Genomic DNA, 23,736 nt, shown 5'->3' with positions numbered 1-23,736 from the left:
GAAATTAGTAAGTAGTCGGCTTGAATACACAACTTTCTTTATAGTTTACTCATCGAAATGTATTCTCTTAATATCGTGAGCTTATCAAAGATAAGAAATGATCTACTACTTGACAAAAACAGTACGTGAAATCCACGTTATTGCCATGTGGATCAGCATCGTGGAATCCATATGGATATTCGAGTGAATAATAAACGTTGTTTTATTATTTATCTAATAAACGCTTATAGCCGTCTATAAGATGTCTGTCAGACTTTTTTTCAAGCTGTATTTTTCACTGGGTATAGAATAATATTGTCTTGTTCAATACAAGTTTACCTCACCTGTACCTGCAGTATATACAAAAATCAAAATATTCATAAATTGATTATCCATTAAAAATCACACTGCGATAAACGCAACGATATACCTCGATTGATCAATCATTATCTTTAGTAGAAATTTCCACATGAAATCTACATTGACATTTCGAGATTAAAGTACTTCGATGTAGTAATGAAAAAAAGAACGTTACATCCGTATGAATAATTCGTGGAGAAATCCACATCCACGTAGTCTACGTAAATTACGTGGATTCGACACGGATGTGACGTAACTGTTTTTGTCGGGTAATCACTTCTTTTCGTGAAAACATTTTTTCTTCTAAAAGACAAAAGATGTGTATGCAGGGTTATGGAAAAAATATAAATAATAAAGTTATATTGTTAAATATTTTAATCATATTTATAGTTTTTAAACAATATTTTATTAATTAAAGCAATAAACTAGAAAGAACATGGACACTTTGAACATAATTTATATTTGTATTATAAACACGTCCATGCTGAAAACGATTGTATATTAATAATCCTAAACATTTATATAGCAAATTCCATAAATTGCGATTATACCCTAAAACGCACGCTATTATTATTGAACAATCGCATTAATAAAGATTTAATACTATTTGATTATTTTGGAACAGCACATTTTTGAAACTCTCCAGTTTTAATTATGATTCGATCATCTTGACGATTTATAATAGGAAATGTATAGTAATAATTAACAGTACAGTAATAATTACAATAAAAATAATTTTTCACATTCTTTTACGATGAAATGAGTAAATTAACTTTTTTATAAATAATTTTAATTATTTATATTAGAAAATATTGGGAAATTATAATGGAATAAAGATAAAAATAAAGTTTATCCAAGTAGTAACTTGCATAAACTTTTACATACGTATCAGAGAAAAAAATTCTCTTTTATCAATTTCAAAAATATATTTAAAATATAATTAAAATTTGCTAGAAACAAATACTAAATTTTTGTGGAATTTTATACAATAAAACTGTGGCAAACAATTTGAACAATCCAATATGTCAGCATATCCTTCACATTTTTTATGGTGATAAAACAAACATTAAATTAATTAATTCAAGTGAGAATAGCCACAATTCGACATAATATATATATATATATACACAATTTGTATCTAAAATATGATTTAAATTTGATACTTGTTTGTAATTGAAATGTACAATTAAAACTAAATATCGAGACGAGAAATTTTAGAAAATAACTCATTGAATACAAATTTGAAGTATCTAAATAATATCTATATACTATAATTATTATATTATAAATATAATAATATAAATATTACAATATATAATAATAATTGATAATATTGTATCATAATTATATCAAATTGCAACCTCCTCTTTTCCTCTATCTTATATACTCAATTAAGAATTTATATATTTTCCAAAATAGCCAGAAACACATATACTAAATAGATGTCTGTGCAGAATAATAACACTCCAAGTGTAAAATACAAATTGTCATTGTAGATGCACTTATAATTTTCCAGTTAGAATTGAAGATATCATGAAATAAATATAACCTGTAAACCTTTAAAATTACGTGATATATTCATTCCTTTTAAATTATCTACGTACTTACAAGTACTAGGCTTTCATATTGTTTATTATAAATAATGAGTATTCAAAATGGCTGTCATTCTAATAACATTGCACAATATCATAGCTTATATGAAGAGTTGAAAGAGCATCACGTGTATTACATTACTTTCTTTATATAAATAATGTTTAAACAATTTTTAAAAGATATAACATATAGTAAATATATATATATGTATGTATAACTGTTTACAAACATAGAAACTATGAAAGCAGAAAATAATTTTTGTACAATTTTAATCGAGTCAGATAAGACAGAAGTTTAAAATTTCATTCACTCTGCATAGTAATCGGTCATTCAACATGCAATTTATGGCATAACCAGTTAAAGTAGTCAAAGTACGTATGTGTTCTCTGCAAACTTTGAAATATATGATTTGCTTTGGATGTACTCTCAGAAATATGATATATGTAATCACATATTGTGCCAAATTCTCGTCTCATTACAAATGTTATGTACGTGTGTAAATATACATCTATCTACAACAAAGTTCTATTTAGTTTACATGTTTCACCTATCAGACTTGCATTTCTTGTAGCCTCCTACACGAAGGTGTTTCGAGATTTTTAGCTTTTAAGAATAGATCTTGATCTCCAAAATTACGGGCTTTCCACATCATACTGTCCCCTGTTCGCATAAAAGAAAACAAATTTAACATATCTCCAAAATGTTTACAAAAAGCAAACTATGTAACAAGTGTTAATAAAAAATATGTTAGATACACCGAAGGGAAAAAAAGAAATAGCGTGTTTTACATACTATAATTCTTTTCTCTGACGCAGGTTTGCCTCAAGCTATTCACAAATTCTTCCTCAATTGAAATTTCTAGTCTACGTAAACTGCCTTGATATTCACTATGAAAGTTCTCTTTAACATAATACGGTATTTTCAAGACCTGAGTCGTTCTGGCCACAGAATATTTCCTGCAGACAAAAAGAAAATTATATATCTCTTATAAAGATCTTCAAGCACACTTTTCAATGTCGTGAACTATACTTACGAATTTGAATGCAGGCTATATACTGGATCAGATATGAAAAAACTACTCATCATAGTTAATAATATTAGTAACAGAACGGGTAACATCTGGAAAAATGTGGTATACCCATTTGCTTGCTGAAAAATGTTATAAATTATGCAATTAAAAAAATATCACTTAAAAATTGTTAACAATGTCAGTGCCATTCTATTCTACCTGAGAATGAGAATGTTGCGCATCTTGCTGTCTTACTCCGTTTGACCATCTACCGCCTGGCCGGCGCATATAAAATTCTTGTTGCGCAAAACTTACGCCAAAGAACATGTTGAATAACTCTTCAGCTGTGATGTCAGCTAAAAGAAAGATATTTTAATTATCATCTTTCAATACTCGCACAATAATTTCCTAATTGACATACGTCTCTTTTCTCAACTTTCTTACCTTCAAATCCGCGAGTGTAATTATAATGTGTATGGCCTTGGCGGCTATGTACATTCTGCATTCGTTCCTCTTCAGGACCATACATATCATATTGTTTCCGTTTTTCCATATCAGTCAAGATAGCAACAGCATTACCAATAGCTAAATAAAAAACAAATTTTTGTTAATGTAAATTCCAGATGTACTTGTAAATAACTCTACCTCTTTTTCACACACATCTTAACTTACCTTTAAAAGCCTCAGCAGCACCTGGTGCTTTATTTTTGTCAGGATGTAACTGTAGAGCTAATTTTTTATATGCTTTTTTAATATCACTGTCTGTAGCATCTTTGTTGACTCCTAAAATCTCATAATAATCTTTGCACTTCTTTATCCTACAAAACAAACGTGATATAAACAAATATATATGTTGCATAAATATTGCATTTGTTTGAATTGTTAAAACAATTCTGTCCTATTAAAACAATCTTAGGTATCCACCTTTTCACATGCTCCAATTGTTCTTTTGTATATTCAGAATTGGTTTGGGAATGTGTTGTTGAATCTTTAGTTACATTTTGGCGTTTTCTAACAGTAGGCTCAGCAGGCTCAGATTTTTGATTCTGCTTTGAAAGCAGTGATACTTCCGTTATTAGGTCTATAAATATAATTATTAAACACTCTGCTTACTCTGACAAAAAAAGAAAAGTTTACCACAAGCCACTTTCGTAACAAGATAAACAAATATATTTGTTCTAAGTATTTAAATATGTAGAAAACAAAAAAGTTAACAATTTAACAGGCACAGTATGACATGCATAATGCAGAACAAAAAGTGACGCGTTGACGCAACGTTATTCGACTAGAAAACGTTGGTCCACCGCCGTGAAAATTGCAGGTGCACGTACCATCAGCCTTTTTCATCGGGAAAAGTTTTTGGGCTTTACGAGCAAACTTTTCTGCCTCCTCGTATTTCCTCTCGCGCATATACCGTTCCGCGAGTTCCATGCATCGCTCCGCCTCGTCCTTATTGCTGTCCATCTTGCACGTCGATGAGAGCCGAGTTACTCGTTCTATTGAATCACAGTGACGAGGCGAAATGGTAAATAAATCGCAGAATGCGAATTTGACTAACACTCCACCATAGTAATTCAATTACGTCACGTACTGTCTGTCGTGACGACAGCTGAGTGATCGGTGTACACGAGTGCAGATGCGAAGGATACGAGCGCCATTAACACTACGAGACAGGAATGTCGTACTTGTTGAATGCGGATTGGCGATCGAATAGGGACTTTTCAAAGACTTGGTCTTAAGCCGCATCTTCATAAATATTCCGCTCTATTGGTTGAAAAATGTACACCATGAAAATTATCCGCGAGAAACGTTGCTTGAAGAGAAGCCATTTTAAAACGGACGCACACAGGAAAGTCGTCGGACGTTCTTCTAGAAATATTTTAACCGCGTTTTGTGTTAATCTCTTTCACTTCACGTGTTGCTAGAGAAGCGCGATGGTAAGTCTCGCGTTCCTTTGTGATTTATCTGTTTATTTCGTTGTCATCTTAGTATTTTGCACTTGAACACATTTAGGAATCAAATGTACAAATGTTTATCTCATTCCGTATGTTTTTCAGTCGGCGCACAAGACGTTCATTATCAAGCGAAAGCTTGCCAAAAAGCTGAAGCAAAACAGACCGATTCCACAATGGGTGAGAATGCGGACCGGTAATACCATCCGGTAAGTTGAAATTTAATTACTTCAATTTCAATTAATTCATCTTGTAAGCTTTCACGTAATCCAACATAACCTAAGAAATCATTTTGGTTGATATGTAATATGCACGAGTTTTGATTCCATTTTTGTAAACATTCATTTATTTTATGATTTCACATGATTGTGTAATGTTCATCGATGTATATCGAAATATATAAAAATAAGAAAAGTAAAAAAATAAAAGAATTTTTATTAAAAAGATTATAATTTTTGATAAAAGAATGATTACGATTTACATTTTCATGGATTTGATTTCTTAAACATTCCTTTTATATTTTGATATTTTGTTTTCATATATTCAAAATTATAAAATTTACTATTGATCTTTACTGCTTTGACAAATATTAGGAGTTTGTAAACTGTAGTTTCTCACATATTATTTCTTTTCAGATACAATGCCAAGAGACGTCACTGGAGGAGAACTAAGTTGAAGTTGTAAATCATGTCTATTAATACAACTTCACATTAGCATTATATCAACAGTGTACAATCTAAAACTAATTGCAGACACATTTCCTTATGTATTTTAAGGAAACTGGATATCTGTAATATATCCAACATTCTGACAGTGAAAATAAAATTAAACTGTTAAAGTAAAAATGGTGTACAGTTTCTATACATATATTTGACATATTATGTAGTTTTTTTCATATTTATAATATTACAATGAATTCGGTACTTTGCGCATATGCATTTTCTTCATCCAATCGTCTAATAATTCTTCGCCAGTCTTGGGATATGGCAGATAATAGTATTTTGGTGGTGGTCCTTCCTCTAAGCGTACAAAATAGTGGCAATATCTATAATGAATAATTCCTGTGCGGCGTCTAGCATGACGTCGTACACTATCAATTGTTACACCTTTTGAACTGAATGATTCCGCTGTAAGTTATTTATTTGATATTATTGAAATTATTAAAAGACGTAATATGTGCACAAATATACATAATTAAATTGCCATATGTATATACTTACCAACCCACAAGTTACTTTTAAATTCAACATGGTGATTTTCTACAGCCATGCGTTGAGCTTCTAATATAACTTCTTTTGCAATCTCAGCACCTTTTCTATGTAAAAAACTTAACTGTTTTACAGCCTCATCTACAGACATTCCTCGTACAAAACATGCAATGTACCACATCTTTTTAGGACTGTATTTTATATTTGCCTTCATGTGACATACATACTGAAAAAAAAATATACATGTGTAATCAATAACCAATTTCAAATTTATACATAATACAACTTACAGCAGGTCTTTTTTCTTCGCCTGGCTTTTGAGGTGGAAATATGGTCTTATTATGTTTAAGAAAAGTTATTGGTGTTCTGTACTTTGACAAATTTGTAGCAGACAAACATGTTGATGAATGAAAACTGTATGTTGGTATAAGATTCAATGTTTTTGCTGCACTTGATAATGTATCTGTCTTATTTACAGCAGCTCTACCATACAATGCTAGATGTTTTACACATTGACGAATACTCTGCATCTTCTGAAAACATAAATTACATATTAATCTCTAGAATGAGATAAAAATATATCATATAATGAGAAAATACTTACAGTATATAATTTGTTTAGCAAAGTACAACAAGTTCTAAATGAGATTTCTTAATAAACAATTTTATATAGTCACAAATAACATAAATTTTATATAGTGGATGTTTTTATACAACATAACCTAATCATGAATTTACTCTTCTATAAATGTAACTATACCAGATATGTACTTGTAGAAAAGTATTTTTTTAGAGAAAATTATCAATTTGCGAATTTATCCAATGCATATAATGTGATGTCAATTGTAATTTGTTTTAAAATAAATTAATTTTTGTCAATACACATAAGAGAGAACAAGAGTGTGTTCACATCACTTATCATACTACACTAACCCACACTAACCTCGATACGGTATCGTAATAAATGTGCAACCTTTAAATACAGGATTTCAATTTATAATATCATGACATAACGGATATAGAATTAAAAATTTAATCTAAATAAAAATTAATTTTTTTAGTCTATAAACTATTAACATTATTTATTTTCTTAACTATTAACATTTATACAAAGTTTGTATTACATTATTAATATTAAACAAATTGTAACATTAAAATGGTAGGAAATAATAAGTTGAAATTTTTGATAAATTATAAAAAATTTAATTATATCATATTTCCTGTTATATGATACAGTTTGTTACATCATGATGCCATGTGATGCATTATCAGCATGTACAATTAATTATATGAAATATAAACATATCTTTGTAAAGCTTTGTAAAATAGAAATTTTTCGATATGAACAATATAGAATTTATAATTTTTCTGTAAGTTCTGGTACAGCTTTAAATAAATCTGCCACCAATCCATAATCCGCCACTTGAAAGATGGGAGCCTCTGGATCCTTGTTAATAGCCACAATTGTCTTGGAATCCTTCATACCAGCAAGATGTTGAATTGCACCCGAAATTCCAACTGCTATATACAGATTCTGAAATCCCAATTCAAGGATTATTGCACATGTATGGAAAATTTTTGTTCAATAATTAATTTTACTTACAGGAGCAACAATTTTTCCAGTTTGTCCTACTTGCAAATCATTTGGCACAAATCCTGCATCAACCGCAGCACGGGATGCTCCTACTGCCGCATTGAACTTATCTGCCAGTGTATACAATAATTTGAAATTATCTCCGGATTTCATTCCACGTCCGCCAGAGATCACGACCTTAGCAGATGTCAATTCTGGTCTGTCGGATTTGCTGAGTTCCTGTTTAATATATTGCACTTGACTTGAGATGTCACCAGCGGGAACATTTTCACATTTGGCATCACCACCTTCCAGTGGTAGTTGCTCGAAAGAGGTGCCTCTTACAGATACTACTTTGACATTATCTTTAGACTTGAGGGTTTGAATAGCATTACCAGCGTATATAGTGCGTACAAAAGTGTCCGATGCTTTGATGCCAATAATATCACTTACTGGAGATACATCTAATTTAGCTGCAACCTTAAATTACAAATTAAATTGTAAATTTACATGAATTAATATATGAAATATAGATATATATGAACTTCTTAAGAAAAACAAATTATACTAACCCTGGGAAGCAATGCTTTGCCAAATGCGCTCGCACCAGCTAATATATGTGTGAATTTATGGTCATTGCATAGCTTAAGTATAAGTGGTGTCAATGATTCTGCAGTAAATCCTTTAAACGCATCACTGTCTGCGAGGAGAACCTTGGAAACCCCCTTGGTTTTGCATACACTTTGTGCAACTGCCTCACATTTTGTGCCAGCGACTAAGACAGTTACATCGCCACCGATTTTCTTAGCAGCTGTTAATGTATTGCTGGTAATCGGTAGCAAACTTTCATTATTATGTTCTGCAATGACTAAAGTAGACTCATAACGAGCCAATGGGCCAAACTGAAAACAAATGACATGTTTGAATTATTTTATATCCTAAATTTCGGATAAAATTTCGAGGAAAAATTGAAAATTTTATAAAAAAAAAATTTTTTTTAAAAGATAACCATAAAACTTTCAGTATTTTTACAATATAGTTAATTGAAGCTAATTGGACAAGTATAATAATTAATTTTATGCTTTTCGTAAAAATTAATAGGAAATATTAGCTATCAAAATTAAAACAAAATTAAGGTCAATCAAGGTAATCATTAAAATGAAAGATGCAAATAATATAAATTCAAACAATAAAACAAGTGAAAATCTGAATAAATTCGAAAAAACATGTTTACTTTACTAGCAGTCCGTAATGTTCTGATGCAGGTAGAAAACATTGTTACAGAAATTTTTGATTTTTACTCGTGTTTTCAAGATGTATATTATTAAACTAAAAAAAACAGTGCCTTGCAATCATGCGATGACGACAAGGTCCAAAGTTCTACAAGTTGTAGCAGAAACATCAATGACAAGTACATGATGCAGATACGGTGTAAAAATTTTATACAGCATATTTTATATTAAAAATATACAATTGAAAAATATATATTTTAAAGAATTTTATTTATTACATTTATTTTTTTTTATAATATTTATGTCAAATATTTCAAGTTGCATGTATAAATCTTTTCTACTATCTAACTCGGCTTTTGGTACCATTTTCGTATGAAGAAATTAATTAATATGTAAAATTCAATATTTAATATAAAAGATATCGTATTGTTTTTTATTTAAATAATTGATTTTTCTGAATATGCATTACGCGGCTATGCCCGCTGTGCGAGTTGGCTGGATAGACTTTAATGAAAATGATGTAAAATGGTTTCCAATCTATGTACATTTTATTCCATGTGTTGTCGTGACAAGCCGTCAATTTTGATGCTACGTGATTTGATTGTAGGTTATAATTTTGCCGCTGATATTTATTAAACGTATTTATCATTGTAAATAATTTTATTTTAGCAAACAATACAGAATATACGACTTTGGTAATCTCAATAAATTAAACATGGTAAGTTGCAATGTAAAATGTTGCGCGATAGAAAATATATAACGGAATGTATATTCGGATTCTAGTATTGTTTTCATTAAACAAACATATCTTTAATTTTAGCTATTTTATTCCTTCTTCAAGTCTTTAATCGGAAAGGACGTGGTCGTTGAATTAAAAAATGACCTAAGGTAAGACATTGCGCAATTATAAAGTAAAGTTTCAAGTGACAATATTTCAGTGTTGTCTATATTTTGTTTTAGTATTTGTGGCACGTTATATTCTGTCGATCAGTATTTGAATATAAAACTGGCAGATATTAGTGTAACAGATTCAGAGAAGTATCCTCACATGGTATGTATAAAACTGACCAATTGTGGAAATATAATTATTAAAGTTGTAAATATATCTAAGTAAAGTAAAATTTAATTAATCAAATCAAATTACAGTTATCAGTAAAAAATTGCTTTATCAGAGGATCTGTGGTACGATATGTACAACTTCCAGTAGATGAAGTTGACATTCATCTTTTAACCGAAGCAGCGCGCAGAGAAGCAATGAATGCTCAAACAAGATAGTTTATAATTATATTAAATGTATTCTTGATATCAATAATCTCCTTTTTCTTTTTTGTTATTGTATACATCCTACATTTGATGTAAAAATAAAAATAATATATCTAAGTTTTGCATAATTTACAAGTTTTCTGGAAAATACAATGATGTATTAATGCATAAATCTTTATTCCAAAATAATAGATTTGTAACAAAATTATTTTACATTTGTTTTGTGTTCTTTATAATCCTCTTTTTTTTTTTATCATAGTGTGTTAGTGTAATAAGCATAATTACTACCTTAATGTCTATGTTATACTTTGTAGGAATGATTATATCATGTATTATACTTGTTATTTCCATTCGGATAATGTCTTATCAAACCAGATGTATTTTCCCTTTATCTCTGTGTCCTCCGGCAACAGAGCACAATAAACAGGTGCTATAGCTCCTTGCTCTGGTGTCAGAGGTCCCTTATGGTTAGTCATGTCTGTATCTACATAACCAGGATGTACTGCATTCACTGCAATATCTTTTCGAGGATCTGTATTAAATGTTGATTGATGAATACCAGCTAAAGCGGATACACCAATTTTACTCGCCTCGTATGCTGAATTTGACCAACCGGCTTTTACATGTGTGCCAGATTTTGCAGAACTGGAAATATATGAATATAGATTTTAAAAGACCTTTCAAACTTGGTATACAATGAATTCAATGTTCAAAATTATATAGCTTACTTGACAAAGTCACGCATTATTTCGTCCAATTCTGCTTCAGTTAGATTTGGATCAGATAGTTTCTGCTTTAATGCTTTGCCAGTAATATTGCAAAGGCGACCAGCGCTGCTAGAGACATGTACCACTCGAGCGTGTGGTCTAAGCAATGGATAAAGCGCGTCGCATACTCTGCGCAAGCTGAAATAGTTTACTCGTACTGTTTCTTCAGCTTGGACCGCAAAAGGTTCTGTAGCAGCAGACTAAAATTTTTAAATATGTATTAAATGTTTTCTATAAATTGTCAAAAATGTCAAAATTACAAATTAATGTTATATTTAATTACTTTAAAAGCTATAGCAGCATTATTAACGAGTACATCCAGACCACCGTATGTGTTCTTCAAGTAATCTCGAAACTTTGTAACACTTTCATCGTCATTGACATCCAATTGATGGAACTTGGGTTGCAAACCTTGCTTCTTCAGCTCGCTGACAGCATTTTGGCCGCGAGTGACGTCGCGAGCCGTTAAATAAACATTTCCGTCATACTGTTGACAGAGATCTTTGACAATGGCAAAACCAATGCCCTTGTTGCTGCCCGTTACCTAAACAATTATTTGCTAATTAGAGTACTGCAAAAATTTTAACTTCTTTATTATACTGCAAAATTGATATTTAATTACGCACCACAGCCACACGTCCCGTCATATCGCGTAATATTATACAAGATACTTCCTGCTATCTTTATACGCTACAGTGATGCAGCAATAATGTGCAACACGTAGTGTTACTGAAAGCAAATAATAAGTGATAGTGATACTGAAATGGCGACAGGATAAACTATAATGGTGGAGAATCATGCGCTCTGTCGAAGACGCGTACATGTGTATCCTGCGTTACAACTGGCTGTAAACAATAAAAAAAAACAGCTATACTTTATTTCTGTTTAATTTAATTCTGATTAATTTTTAGAATTTAATTAATATTAGTAGACTTTAAGATAAAACAAGATGATAGAATTGTTTACAGAAGTTTATAAGCATTTTAATGCTGTTAAAATCGATTGAAATATAATTATAATAAAATAATTAAGAATCGTATAATTAAAAAATTAATTAACAGAATTAATTATTAAAAGTTACGAAAGTAATTATCTCTATAAAATTCTGTCGCTTTTAACAAAACATTGGCCATTTTATTGGTCCACGGTCAAACAAGACTGTGTTGGATCTTCAGATGCCAGTAAAAGTGCTTATGGAGAGATTCCGGCTCTCCACGTGGGTTCGAAAATTGTCGGAATTGAGCGAAATGTTATTAGGATCACAGAAAAGGCAAGAGGTTGCCGAAGTAGAGATCGGCAACTTACCATCGGCGCATTTACCATCAGCGCACTTACCATCGGCATTTTTATTCTTCATATCGCAATAGTTATCCAATAGATGGCGTTATTTGCTTGTTCGAGCTCTTAATTATCCTGTGCTCCGGTTAACTTATACGCAAAAACCGTTCCAACAAGTAACTGCGTGCTTTCTATATACTTATTTTCGCTTCTGACTTGCTACTTTTCATAATGTTAGAGTGCTGACAAAATTCTTAAATAATTCCCACGTCTGGTTTAAGGTTTTTGGAAAGTATTTTTTGTGAAATTTAAGAGATGCCAATTGTTAATAATTTGTCAATTAATTAATAAAAGTCGGGTTTTTGGCTGCGACAAGGTGATTATACAATTCTTAATTATATCTCAATCGATTTTAACGATATCAAAGTGCTTATAAAATTCTGAAATGATTCCCATCGTCTTGTTTTATTATCTTAAAGTTGACTAATGTTAATTAATTTATAAAAATTAATTAGAAGTAAGCAATAATTAAATATTCATCCAAATTTCCATTTTCTGATATACGTAAATCGAAAACGTGTAACAAGAAGCGAACAATTTTCGCTTTTGTGATTCGGTATAAAAAACGAGACAGAAAAAAACAAAATTCACTTTCCTCTACTATTTGAAACGTGGAGCGCACATGTACGCGATTCTCAATTGTGTGTGTTGTTCCCTCCATTACGGTGTATACAGAGCTGCGTTTTCGTCTCGTGTGTCACTGTTTCGTTATACCTTTAGTGTCAATAGGATTCTTAAGCTACTCATCCGATCCGATTTAAAATATTAAATCAAATACATTCGAAAATTGTTCAGAAGATTGCTCAAAAACAGATTTCCCTTTGGTGAGTGTTCCTTCAGTGGTTTTCTAGACGTGATTTATCAACAAAAATTTAATAAGTGTCACGTACGAGTGATCTGTGACAATATAAATACACAAGTGTATTATCCAACTGCATTAATGACGCGAAATGATACTATCATCACCAAGGTATTAATAATTTGATTACTTTTTAGTCATTTGTTGAATATGAATTTATATAAAATTTGCTGGATTCTTTGCATATTTTTTAGATGGAACATGTGGAAGAGAGTTTAAACGATACTTTATATAGGGTTGAAGTAATCGAGAGAAAGCTGAAGACAAAATTACTTACTACTGAGAATCGGGAAAGGTTGGAAAAAGAATTGGAAGAAGTTAAAGCAGTTCTCAGGAGAAACGAGGAAGAATTACAAAGTTTAAGGAAGGAAAACTCCAAATCGTTTATGGTAGTAGTGTGTTTGATCTTTTTATGTTTCCTGTTGTACGGAGTGTATATGATGATAACAAATGTTCATTAGCTTTTTAATATTTGAAAAATTACAATAATGTTAATTTGTTTTGTAAGTTTTGTACATGACTATTAATATAATATTACCAATTAAACTACAAGATTTTGTGAGTATCGAATTTATTTCATACCAAATCAAATAATGTCAAGTAGTATTATAAAATGCGCTAATAAAGATGCGTAGATAATAAAAAAACATTGACGTACAAAAATGACTTAGGCATAGTGACATGCATCAGTACACACACATATATAACATTGTAATAAATTGCAAAAATTGATACATTTTATATTCCAAAAATTGCATGAAACTTAAAGTATACTCTGCATACAATAATGTGTATATTACAACAAAATAACTATATTGTGAAAACATTTACAAATATTATGAAAACGTAACTTATATATATGTATTATAATTACATATAATTTATATATATGTAAAAGAAATTTTCATTTCCACAATTAATTAATATGATCAAAATATATATATATATATATAAATGCTTCTCTATATTGCTATGAATATACTCTTTCTTGTTAGATTTTGGTAAACATCAATCTTATGTATTCAACAATTTTAGTATGTTTAATCAGTTTTAATATCTTTATGGTGCATATATTTACTATATGTAATTATAGAATCCATCTATTTAAACTGACAACATGTAAAGAAAACAATAACAAATCTTTCAAATCAAAAACTTTAAGTGGAATGAGCATTCACATGTATCATCTTTAATTAACTATTAGGTCGTACTGAGGTATTCCGGCTAGGCGACTCTGAATATACTTGGCGTGTACTTCAGCATCCAAGAAGCTGCCACGTACTGCCGGATCTTCTTTCATAGCAGTTTTCCATTCAAGCTGTATTATACAAAGATTTATATTACAATTTTGAGTAACGTTATCTTCGCATAATATTATATTACCAGTCGCAGAAAACGTTCTCGAGGTATGACAAACTGCTCCCCCCGTAAAATTCTTATTACATCTGCTCTTTCGCACCATGGCCATATCATTAGATCCACCATGCCAGGTTTGCTTCCTCCAAAAAAGGGAGTTCTTTTCTTGGCCAACTCTCGATCAAAGATTTCTAAATTGGCTAGCGCCTCACTGTATACCTCTTGGTCGAATGTTTCTTGAACAAATCCCTGAAAATCAAATATAACAAGATCAAAATGCATACTTGTATTTGAATTATAAACAATGATACATTAAAATCAATGTAGTAAATACTTTGTGCATAGTTGCTATCACTGCATTAAATCTCTCAATCAATAACTTATCTTTAGCTTTTGCTAAAGAATTACTTGGATAAAGTTTATCTTCAGGATAGGCATCGTCCAGATAATCAGCAATGATTAGGCTTTCATATAGTATGTCTCCATTTTCTAATTCAATACAAGGAATTTTATTTGATGGGTTCTTTTCTATTAACCAGTCTGGTTTAACTGTTAGATTCACATATACTGTATCATATCTAAAAATAAAACAATATACAAAGAAATCTTGTAAAACTCTAAATTATTTAGTAACTAATTAAAAATTATTTGTTAAGATGGTTTTTACAAAAAGAAAATACTTGTATCAAATATAACTTAAATTTTTATTAAAATCAATGTGGAAATCGTTAAAAATAACCCATGTAATCATACTTACGGAATTCGCTTGGCATCCAACACAAGGTGTATCCTTTGCGCGTATGGACAAAAACGCATACTGTACAAACGTATTTTTCCAGGTACAAGGGGTGGAGGCACCGATCCTGAAGTGGAAAATAATAAATTTATTTGACAGATGTTCTTGTTAGTTTATCAATTATACGATTTATGCGATATAAATAATTGTACCGGCACTCAAATGCTTCGTGGTCATTTTGATGCTTGTGTTAGCTCGTTAAATGTCAAAAAGACTCCGTCTTTTGTCCCGAATGCTCGATGTTTCTGTTCACCGGCCGGGTCAAAGTATAAATATCAATGACAATACTCCTCTACGTGCAGCGTCCACAGGTACACGTAGCATAACAATGCTTGATAGTGTATTATAGCGCACATGTGCGCCTTCTACGTGTATTTATTGACATCTGTCCTTCGTATCCTTTTATCTCCAGCCTGCGATATCCTGACGATGACGTCGTTATCATTATATTTCGTTCAAGTAACCTGAAGCAACCCTCGTTGAAAACAAACTACTGTGCACAAACGCTCTCTGTACTGGATAACGAAAAACTGTGAATTCTAGTATCTTTTGACGGTACTTGCGGATTAGCTTGTCGATAACATTCTGCTGATGATGACAAACACGGTTAGATGACGCTGTGGGTATTATCTTTAATTCGAATTACTAAATAAAAGTCATAATTATAAAAATCAAATATGCAGAGAGATATAGAATTTCAAATTAAACAATTCTGATTGCCAAAATAATTTTTTTAGAAGCTAGAAAATGCGAACTGTGTGATCTCATAGATATATTTCTCAATTTCTCTTTCAATACGCAAATCGTAATTAAATAAATACCATTTTATTATATTTTTTATTATAAGTGAAAGAAACATAAAGAAAATTTTAGTCAGAACAACAGATATAAGAATATGTGGCTTTTCTCTATAACTTTCACGATAGAATTAATACATTAAAAGCGTATAAAGCAGAATATTTATTTCTGACCAAATTTGGTTTCCGCAGAATCGTTCTCGCGGATTCAATTGAATTAATGAAAAGCGATCGGATAGCTGATTTTCCACGTCGAGGCCCGATCGGGACACACCTCTTAATTCTGATACGCGTCTCCACGATGTATTATTGCATCCGTCCGCGATGTATCTGGGATCCGAGTAATGTACATATATGGGAAGTAAGATACGGAGAGGGTGGGTGGGGTGCTACCGGTGGAGGAACGCGTACATAAGCGACGGAGGTGTTGATAGCGCTAAGGGCGCCGAAGGAGGGTGCAAGGTGGATTCGATGATGGAGAAATGGGTGTGGAGGGGTGGCGTGGGGTTGCCAGGTGGGTGGCGATGGCGGTGGTGCGCAAAATACAATGGAGAGAGAGAGAGAGAGAGGGAGCGAGAGGAGAAGAGGGCGCGAAGGTAAAGAGGGTGGAGGAGGACGTGGAGGAACGGCGCGGGCGCTGATTGGTAGCAGAATCGATTAGCCAAGCCGAGCTAAACCTCCGGGACCGCGGTGCGCTTCGGCGTGGCGACGCCGCGAATTTCCCGAATGGGGGTTTCCCGTCGGGGCGGACCCCGCCGAACTAACAGGGAATACACACACCCCCGGCCCTCTTCTCCATGGCAACCCGACCAATTCGCCAACCGCCAGCAACCGAGACTGACCTACCGTGTGTTCCTCGGCTTATTTCTTTCTCCATCCACCTCCGCACCTTCCTCTCACCCCGCCCTCCGCCTTCTCCGTCGCACTGCAATCGCGTTCTTTGTGTCTCCTGTGTTCTCTCGTGCCCTCCCGCGTCCTTCTCCGTGTCTCGCTTCCTTTTTTTTTTCTCTTCCCCACCGGTTTCATTTACACACGCGCGTTTTACACGTACGAGATATACGCGGAAGGAGAGAAGCTGCAGCAAAGCTCCGGTGTGCTTTTTCTGATTTTCTTCTCCGCCGCTTTTCCATTGGCTTCCTTTCTCGCTCGCTCTTTTTTTTTTTTTTTTTCGGCTGCGCAAATATACATTTTTTTTTTCCTTTCGATTCGAGACGAAAACGTGAATGCATGGAGAAATGGGAGCCACGTTGATTTTGCCGACGACTGATACAACCCCGTCGGCACGTTTAATTAGAACATGGCGACTTTAATACAAGCGCACGACAACAAGAACAACAACAGCGTTCCCCCGCTTTCCCGGCGCGAGTTCTCGCGACTCTCGACTTTCCACTTCGCCTTCTGTAGTTCCGCTATCAGCGACGAGGGACCGTGTTCTCCGGCCCTCCGCGGGAGGCGGGGAATCGCTTATCTACCTAACCCAACGCGTTCTACGCTAGTGCCAGACATCCCTCGCTCATCCACTCATCCATCATTGTCATCGTCGTCATCAATAGTCATCGTAGTTATTATTATTCACCTTCCACTCCCGAAATCACGCCTGCTCGCTCGCAACACACGCAACCCTCGCACGCACAAATACGGCTCTCTTTCTCTCTCTCTCTCTCTTTCTGTCACTCTCGGTTTAGTTTTTTTTTTTTTTTTCTTCGACACTCTCTCCACTGTCGCATCCTCGCGCTAAGACTAAATATTCTACACGCCTATACGCTACACATGAAAACACCCTATCTACATGAGCGTCCTTCGCACTCGCGACCCGTCGGACCGATCCGGGAACTCATCTGCTGGATAGTCATCGTTCCCCGTCGCGGTGCCGGTCGCACGATCGGTCCCACAGGCCGTCCCGAGGGCCGCGCTAATCGTTAAAGTTTACTCTAGGAATGCTTAGGGTCACTTACGAGTAATATGGTACAGTATACGTCTTAAGGAGTTACGCTTCTTCGACACGAGGTACGCCTTTCTCCGGGGACGGACTGCCGACACGCGCGTTAAGTCGATGAGAGGAAGCTGTGACTGTGTCTTTCCGCAAAGAAATATCCCATCTCTTCTCATATATTCTTCCGGTCGTCTGTCGGACGCTATGATTTTCAGTGTTCAGGTTACAATAACTTTCGGAAATTTCTAAGTTTAGTGCGTTCTACATGTGTCTGTCATGAAAAAAAAAAAAAAGAAGAGTTTTGTCAGCAAATCTCTTGAGCTAAATATCAGATTAATCAAGCGATAAATTTTTTCTTTCCTCAGAACCTTCGTAGTAAAATGTGTAACATTTTTTTCATCGGTACGATAATATTATATAATATTATAGTTTATTTTTGTGCACGAGTATAATGTAAATGAAAAACTATCTTCCAATGTTTTCACCAAACGAATTAATTTCGGTATAAAATTAATTTTATAAAATGACTTGCTATAATGCACTTACTTTCTCACCACGCGTGGTATTGTTATTCGACGAAGTTTTGCCGGCTGTAGAATTAGATGTCTCCATTTTTCGTGTGTATTCATGGCGCGAGACGGTGCAAAGAGATTCAACTGTTTGAGTGCCAAGGAACACGATCGCGCTCCCTCGTTCACATACAAATAATTAGTTTTTTTTTTTTTTAAAGAAATAGCGTCGATTTAGGTAGTTTTCCACCAATGAGACACAAATAGACACAGTGTCAGACACTGGAAAGTTGTGTAAGGCTGCTACTTGGAACGTCATTTAATTCTCACAATCAGTACAGCCAGTAGTTCGCGCTTTATATAAGTAATAGTGATTTTTCTCGTATAACTTAATTCTTACACCTCTTTATACAGCACTTTTATAACAAAGTTTTTAAAAATTATAAAGAAAGAAATTAAAAATTGTGTATTAATTGCATAGTAAATATAATTTACAAAAATAAATATTTTGTGTTTGATAATTTTTATGAAACAATACACACAGTATGAGCAAAATAAAACATTATCTTTATTATTTTTTATTTTGTACAAAATGTAAATTAAATATTCTAATTTTTCAAATAAATAACAATAATATATTTATTTGTCAATTAATGGAAAAATCTAATTTAATTATTAGTTCTACTTCTTCAAATAGTAGTTTGAATGAATCAAGTGGTTTATGACTCAAATAAGTGTACACTGAATATTTTCTGCGATTACAGAAGAAATTTCATTTCTTGTTGTCTTTACCTACATACACGCAGTGTTTCAATTTTTACAACTTAAAATTTCCCCAAGTTTGTCAAATGATTGGCAGCCATGAATTGAACACAAATCACCTCGACTCACCTCTTTAGCTGTGTATATTTGTGTCGAGCTGTGTCGTTGTAGAAAAACATTATGTCGAACACTGTGTGATTTTGTGTCGCTTGTGTCTCTTGGTGGAAAACTACCTTAGTGATTCGGCCGGCCAAGTCCCGACAGTCGCGGTAGAAACTAAGCGCGTTTGCGATCGAGTCTATTGCCTCTTTCACGGCACTCAAACGGTTAACGAACATATCATTGGTTTCGAATTGCATTCTCGCCAGGTTCTCCTCTTTTCGCTGGTCGTTTACGTCAATTCAACACCGACGACCTTTGCCCCGGATTACGTGACGAGTTCACAGGCGCTGTCTAATCAGGGTCGAACTCGGTTTCGGCAATCCACCCTGTGTGTCGCATGGGTAGAGCGGCCACATAACTCGCGTGAATGTTAAAAAGGATGGCGTGAAGGTTCGATCTCCGATTTGCGTGTGCCGTCAAATTGATATGACTTAAACGTTGTACTTTTGATTATCGTCTAACATCTCACGGATGACGGATGATGGGAACGCGGTTTTCGTTGTAAAATTATCGTCGGCGGAACGAGGCGACTCGCAGTTAGGCGAGCGCCGATATGCCAGCGAGTAACGTAGCTGTATAAACACTTTGCGTTCGTTTCTCGCATGCTCGTCGCTCGTTCCCGTATATGTGGCGTTCTCTACCCAGCTCTTACGTAACAAATAAGTTAAAAGAGTTTATGATACACGTATTAGCTCTGGTTTGAATCGAGCACGGGCGCATTTCGCGAGAACGAGATCGCGAGATCTCGCCTGGGATCGGGACACGCGATCTTACGGCCGTACGCGAAGAAGAAGCGAGCTCGTTCCGCTTCAATGCACACATGCGCGATTTAATCAAGCCGTAAAAACGCCGACGATGCTCGCGGAAATTTTGTCGGCTCCTGATTCGTGTACGAGTTCACGTTCCCTTGGACCAAACGATATTGCATGTTCAATTTACCGTCATGCAATTATGAATTCCGTTTCTCAGAAACGTAATGTCATCGTAAATAAAATTTGTAAATACTCCAATGAAACAAATTAGGTGCATGACTAGATAAGTGAGAAACGAAGTTGTAGAATAGAAAAATAATATTAAATACAACAAGTTTTATAACAACTTTCGAGTTTCACGCTTCGTCGCGTAATCTGCAAATTATGAAGAAGCGGATTTTCTTTGGTACAGATATTTGGCAAGGAATAATTGGAGTTTACGTTGATTTAAATAACTTAGGATTGAATTCGGTGAGAATTTTCTTCAGGGATGCGCGTGTGTCTTTAGCGGCGACACGGCAGCAAGTAACGGTAAAGAGATTCATGCGAATTATCTCGCGGACGCACACCCTGTACTAATGTAATGCATTATACTGTATGTACAACGTTCTTACAATAATCTTTTTTTTTTTTTTCTTGGGCGCACCGTCGGCCGCGGCGAATCGAAGTCCGTAGAGTATTCATTACGTAGGATCGCCTTCTGTACATAGACGACGCATAAATGATCGCTGATTACTGACGCGCTGCTTAGGTTTTGCATCGAAAGAGATTGCGACGGTGTATTGCACACTCTATGGGGCGATTTTACCGTGATTTAAATATTAAATCTGTCCAGACGCGTCTTAGCTACACGCAAATATGCACCCGTCTCCTTCTCCTTTCAATTAAATTTAATTCAGCGAATAGATTCCAAGAAGTTACTTCATGAAGTTAAAAAAGTTCGCTAATGATTTTCGTCGCCGAGGGCATCAACAATGTTTAGATACTTGGAGATAGTTAGAAAAGGATAATTAAAAGACTTTAATAGATTATTATTTGAAAGCGCAATCAGACGAGAAAATCTTTTTTACTCATGTACAATTTTAATTGAATTATCGAAGAGCCGTTCAAAAAATTTTGCGTAATTTTGAATAAATCATATATTGCCAGCTGGAATGTCCTGTTTGCGGCTCGATGATTGTCGTCCGTTACTACTTACGCGCCGGATGTGAAGCTAGTGCGCGCTACTTGCAATCTCGACGGTGACTCATATAAATTTTACACGACTGTATTCGTAAGGTGACAACCGCTTCGAAACCCATTAGAAAAGGATAAATATCGCGAGCTAACACAGCGGAGTGGACAGATTCGTGCAAATACCTGAAGCAATGTGCGGTCCGAGCCTGCGGGGGGGGGGATAAAGGGGCCTGTGTGGTGCGCAATTTACGGATACACACGCCGCCGCCGCCGCCGCCGACGGCGGCGGTGGCGAGTCATATTTTTTTTTTTGTCCAGTAGAAACGTTTCAACGCGGCGTGCCCAGGGCACCCCAGTGCTCGGCGGCGGGTCATGCGTAATGCGGATAGGTGCCGAGATGCGGTGGCACGTGTCCGGAGGCCGTGTGATGCCCGGCGTACAAGTTGGCGCCCGGACTCGTCGACCAGTAGCTCGACGCAGATTGGAAGAGGCCGCCGGGAACGGAAACCGAGACCGACGCCGCCGGCGGCGGCATGAGGTTCAGCTTGGCGTGGCCGTAACCGGACATAAAGAGCTCGCTCTGGTACTTGTACGCCGCCGGATCGGCCGCCGCCGGCTGCGTCGCGGCCGCCAGCCCCTGGAAATCGAACTTATACGCGTACCTCTTGCCGTGCACCTTCGTCATGATGTTCTTGTCGTAGTAGTACCTGCAAGCAGACCGATCCATTCCGATTTCCCTCTACGGTGAGCGGATCCGACTTTCGACAAGCTAATGTGGAAATCTTCTCAGAGAAGTCTCCGATTTACGAATGCATAACGTGCTCGCTGATAAAGTTACAGATCGTAATTGAAGAGCGGATAAAATAATATAGAACTTTGAAAATTCGAAGATTGAAGCTACAATTTTTACGATGACGTTTTATAAAATCAATTCATTATTTAATTGCTACTCGAAATCGTAAATAACGTACGCGTTATTCTTTATTATATCGCACGTAAGATGTTCTTTTAAGCCGCGCGAAAATTCCGCGATCAAAAATACTGAATTCTGAGCTCGACATCCTTAACCTCAACGCTGGAAATGAGTCCACTTGCCGGGAGTTCTTACACGCTGAGCGAAGGGACGTCAAAAAGAGAGCAATCGCGTAATATAATCAGTGGATCTGATGGAAAAATAATAGCCGCGTCTACCGTCGGTCTGACTGTCGGTGATTGAAATTTCTCCCCCGGCCGCCACCCCCCCGTGAGTCCCGACGACACCGACACATACATACGCGCGCGCGCGCGCGTGGAATATCCGACCGTATATATGTGCTGAACGAATTTACTTTCTCTCCGAAACTTCGTCAAAACATAAATGATGGCCCGTTAATGGGTTTTCTATTTTTGACGTTCCGCGAAAAACGCGCCGCGAAATGCATCGCGCGCTGCTAGCCAGCGAGAAGCCATGGCAGCCGGTGGCCACCGCGAAACTCACCTCAGAGCCCTCGACAATTTGTCGTAATTCATATTAGGCTTGGACTTCCTCTCGCCCCATCGTCTCGCCACCTCGTCAGGGTCGGTCAACTTGAATTCGCCGTTAGTTCCTTCCCACGTGATGCACGCGGCGTTACTCGAGTCAGACAGAAGCTCGAGTAGAAACTGCCAGAGCTGAATCTGACCGGAACCGGAGCTCGCGAGCCGACTGCTCGTTGCCCCGAACATTTGGTAGGGATCTGCGTGCCGTAAATAAATTCAGTATTTCGTCACAAGCTTCGTATTTGCTTATTGCATTATTTAATCTATCATCACATTATCCAGTCCTACACACGCCAGTGTCAACTAAATATCATATGGTTGACGACACGTTAAATACACAGTAAATAAAAAAAATTCAGCCCTACACATAATCATCATCATTTATTATTTCAATCCTCTTTTATAATAAACCCTTTTCATTTTTATATTTTCACAAATAATTTACAGAAATAAAAATAAATAATTCATCTTTACAAATAGAACTGCTAAAAAACTCAAAAATTGGGTCTAATGGATTTTAAGTGCAAAAAAATATGAATACTGTAAATAATAATAAAAAACTGCTATTTTTTTTCTATTGCCAAAGCATCAATAATGTAGAGAATATTTTATCTCTGATTATTATAACGGAATTTAATCAAATCGTGATACTTTGTTAAGTACGTAAGAGCATTCAACGAAATGTGTGCGAAATGTGTGCGATCTGTGTCAATAAACAATAATCCCTGTCGACACAGTGCTTTGCAGCATCTAATCTTCATAAAATTGTTTAGAATTGATCATTATTTCTCTCTCTTATCTTGATAGAAATAAGAAATACCTAATATTTTGATTTATTTGTC

General features: G+C 35.0%; 7 protein-coding genes and 1 long non-coding RNA gene across 14 annotated transcripts in view; 2 read left to right on the top strand and 6 right to left on the bottom strand.

Annotated features, from left to right (window-relative positions):
* Positions 1-696: 696 nt before the first annotated feature.
* LOC105676606 (dnaJ homolog subfamily B member 12) lies at positions 697-4,594 on the bottom strand. Its single transcript, XM_012374643.2, has 8 exons — positions 4,273-4,594; positions 3,866-4,022; positions 3,614-3,759; positions 3,386-3,526; positions 3,161-3,297; positions 2,966-3,081; positions 2,725-2,888; positions 697-2,592 (listed from the first exon to the last, which is right to left on the bottom strand). Exons 1-8 carry the CDS (start codon positions 4,403-4,405, stop codon positions 2,483-2,485), a joined length of 1,104 nt encoding a protein of 367 aa, XP_012230066.1. The 5' UTR covers positions 4,406-4,594; the 3' UTR covers positions 697-2,482.
* A 144-nt stretch (positions 4,595-4,738) lies between these two features.
* RpL39 (ribosomal protein L39) lies at positions 4,739-5,738 on the top strand. The gene is made up of 3 exons (XR_001101420.2): positions 4,739-4,878; positions 4,999-5,102; positions 5,529-5,738. It is a non-coding gene; the product is annotated as a ribosomal protein L39 (long non-coding RNA).
* A 5-nt stretch (positions 5,739-5,743) lies between these two features.
* mRpL22 (mitochondrial ribosomal protein L22) lies at positions 5,744-7,057 on the bottom strand. Its single transcript, XM_012374644.2, has 4 exons — positions 6,706-7,057; positions 6,392-6,634; positions 6,114-6,327; positions 5,744-6,020 (listed from the first exon to the last, which is right to left on the bottom strand). The coding sequence occupies exons 2-4, from the start codon at positions 6,629-6,631 to the stop codon at positions 5,800-5,802; spliced, it is 675 nt and encodes a 224-aa protein (XP_012230067.1). The 5' UTR covers positions 6,632-6,634; positions 6,706-7,057; the 3' UTR covers positions 5,744-5,799.
* Positions 7,058-7,281: 224 nt separating this feature from the next.
* wal (electron transfer flavoprotein subunit alpha wal) lies at positions 7,282-9,077 on the bottom strand. Its single transcript, XM_012374666.2, has 4 exons — positions 8,909-9,077; positions 8,247-8,576; positions 7,705-8,154; positions 7,282-7,635 (listed from the first exon to the last, which is right to left on the bottom strand). The coding sequence occupies exons 1-4, from the start codon at positions 8,948-8,950 to the stop codon at positions 7,459-7,461; spliced, it is 999 nt and encodes a 332-aa protein (XP_012230089.2). The 5' UTR covers positions 8,951-9,077; the 3' UTR covers positions 7,282-7,458.
* A 319-nt stretch (positions 9,078-9,396) lies between these two features.
* On the top strand, positions 9,397-10,377 carry LOC105676625 (U6 snRNA-associated Sm-like protein LSm2). Of its 2 annotated transcripts, XM_012374668.2 has the most exons (5): positions 9,397-9,509; positions 9,576-9,624; positions 9,727-9,794; positions 9,867-9,957; positions 10,053-10,377. In XM_012374668.2, exons 2-5 carry the CDS (start codon positions 9,622-9,624, stop codon positions 10,179-10,181), a joined length of 291 nt encoding a protein of 96 aa, XP_012230091.1. In that variant the 5' UTR covers positions 9,397-9,509; positions 9,576-9,621; the 3' UTR covers positions 10,182-10,377. The 2 variants fall into 2 exon arrangements, with proteins under 2 accessions (XP_012230091.1, XP_012230092.1); XM_012374669.2 differs by having other exon boundaries at positions 9,445-9,624.
* LOC105676624 (carbonyl reductase [NADPH] 1) lies at positions 10,328-11,729 on the bottom strand. The gene is made up of 4 exons (XM_012374667.2): positions 11,563-11,729; positions 11,220-11,480; positions 10,898-11,136; positions 10,328-10,814 (listed from the first exon to the last, which is right to left on the bottom strand). The coding sequence occupies exons 1-4, from the start codon at positions 11,581-11,583 to the stop codon at positions 10,511-10,513; spliced, it is 825 nt and encodes a 274-aa protein (XP_012230090.2). The 5' UTR covers positions 11,584-11,729; the 3' UTR covers positions 10,328-10,510.
* A 1,958-nt stretch (positions 11,730-13,687) lies between these two features.
* Positions 13,688-15,795, bottom strand: LOC105676415 (pyrimidodiazepine synthase-like). The gene is made up of 5 exons (XM_012374266.2): positions 15,438-15,795; positions 15,247-15,352; positions 14,824-15,067; positions 14,517-14,738; positions 13,688-14,451 (listed from the first exon to the last, which is right to left on the bottom strand). The coding sequence occupies exons 1-5, from the start codon at positions 15,460-15,462 to the stop codon at positions 14,323-14,325; spliced, it is 726 nt and encodes a 241-aa protein (XP_012229689.2). The 5' UTR covers positions 15,463-15,795; the 3' UTR covers positions 13,688-14,322.
* Positions 15,796-17,329: 1,534 nt separating this feature from the next.
* The window catches only part of Ets65A (DNA-binding protein D-ETS-3), a 55,308-nt gene continuing 48,901 nt past the window's right edge, over positions 17,330-23,736 (bottom strand). For all 6 annotated transcript variants that reach the window (XM_067352521.1, XM_067352520.1, XM_012374258.2 and 3 more), the window contains 2 exons: positions 22,854-23,091; positions 17,330-22,083 (listed from right to left, as the gene is read on the bottom strand). In XM_067352521.1, the coding sequence (XP_067208622.1) occupies positions 21,747-22,083; positions 22,854-23,091 (575 nt within the window). In that variant the 3' untranslated portion in view covers positions 17,330-21,746. The remainder of the gene's footprint in view (positions 22,084-22,853; positions 23,092-23,736) is intronic.

This window comes from Linepithema humile, chromosome 3 (assembly GCF_040581485.1).
Source record: "Linepithema humile isolate Giens D197 chromosome 3, Lhum_UNIL_v1.0, whole genome shotgun sequence".
Lineage (NCBI taxonomy): Eukaryota > Metazoa > Arthropoda > Insecta > Hymenoptera > Formicidae > Linepithema > Linepithema humile.
The sequence above is the reverse complement of the archived record's forward strand: the minus strand, read 5'-3'. Positions and strand labels throughout refer to the sequence as shown.

Bases quoted from the DNA above. Each gene is read 5' to 3' on its own strand.
- wal (XM_012374666.2), bottom strand. From the start codon at position 8,950: ATGTTTTCTACCTGCATCAGAACATTACGGACTGCTAGTAAA. The intron at 8,155-8,246 runs GTTAGTATAATT...TTGTAATTTAAG, and splicing joins GCAAAGCATTGCTTCCCAGG to GTTGCAGCTAAATTAGATGT. The intron at 7,636-7,704 runs GTAAGTAAAATT...TTGGGATTTCAG, and splicing joins CTGGAAAAATTGTTGCTCCT to AATCTGTATATAGCAGTTGG.
- mRpL22 (XM_012374644.2), bottom strand. From the start codon at position 6,631: ATGCAGAGTATTCGTCAATGTGTAAAACATCTAGCATTGTATGGTAGA. The intron at 6,328-6,391 runs GTAAGTTGTATT...TTTTTTTTTCAG, and splicing joins GCGAAGAAAAAAGACCTGCT to TATGTATGTCACATGAAGGC. The intron at 6,021-6,113 runs GTAAGTATATAC...AATAACTTACAG, and splicing joins TAAAAGTAACTTGTGGGTTG to CGGAATCATTCAGTTCAAAA.
- LOC105676624 (XM_012374667.2), bottom strand. From the start codon at position 11,583: ATGACGGGACGTGTGGCTGTG. The intron at 11,481-11,562 runs GTGCGTAATTAA...ATAATTGTTTAG, and splicing joins TGACGGGACGTGTGGCTGTG to GTAACGGGCAGCAACAAGGG. The intron at 11,137-11,219 runs GTAATTAAATAT...TAAAAATTTTAG, and splicing joins ATGCTGCTATAGCTTTTAAA to TCTGCTGCTACAGAACCTTT.
- LOC105676625 (XM_012374668.2), top strand. The intron at 9,795-9,866 runs GTAAGACATTGC...ATTTTGTTTTAG, and splicing joins GAATTAAAAAATGACCTAAG to TATTTGTGGCACGTTATATT. The intron at 9,958-10,052 runs GTATGTATAAAA...ATCAAATTACAG, and splicing joins CAGAGAAGTATCCTCACATG to TTATCAGTAAAAAATTGCTT.
- LOC105676606 (XM_012374643.2), bottom strand. From the start codon at position 4,405: ATGGACAGCAATAAGGACGAGGCGGAGCGATGCATGGAACTCGCGGAA. The intron at 3,527-3,613 runs GTAAGTTAAGAT...TTTTTTATTTAG, and splicing joins TGCTGCTGAGGCTTTTAAAG to CTATTGGTAATGCTGTTGCT. The intron at 3,298-3,385 runs GTAAGAAAGTTG...TCTTTCTTTTAG, and splicing joins TTACACTCGCGGATTTGAAG to CTGACATCACAGCTGAAGAG.
- LOC105676415 (XM_012374266.2), bottom strand. From the start codon at position 15,462: ATGACCACGAAGCATTTGAGTGCCG. The intron at 15,353-15,437 runs GTACAATTATTT...TTTCCACTTCAG, and splicing joins CACGAAGCATTTGAGTGCCG to GATCGGTGCCTCCACCCCTT. The intron at 14,739-14,823 runs GTATTTACTACA...TTTGATTTTCAG, and splicing joins TGATAGCAACTATGCACAAA to GGATTTGTTCAAGAAACATT.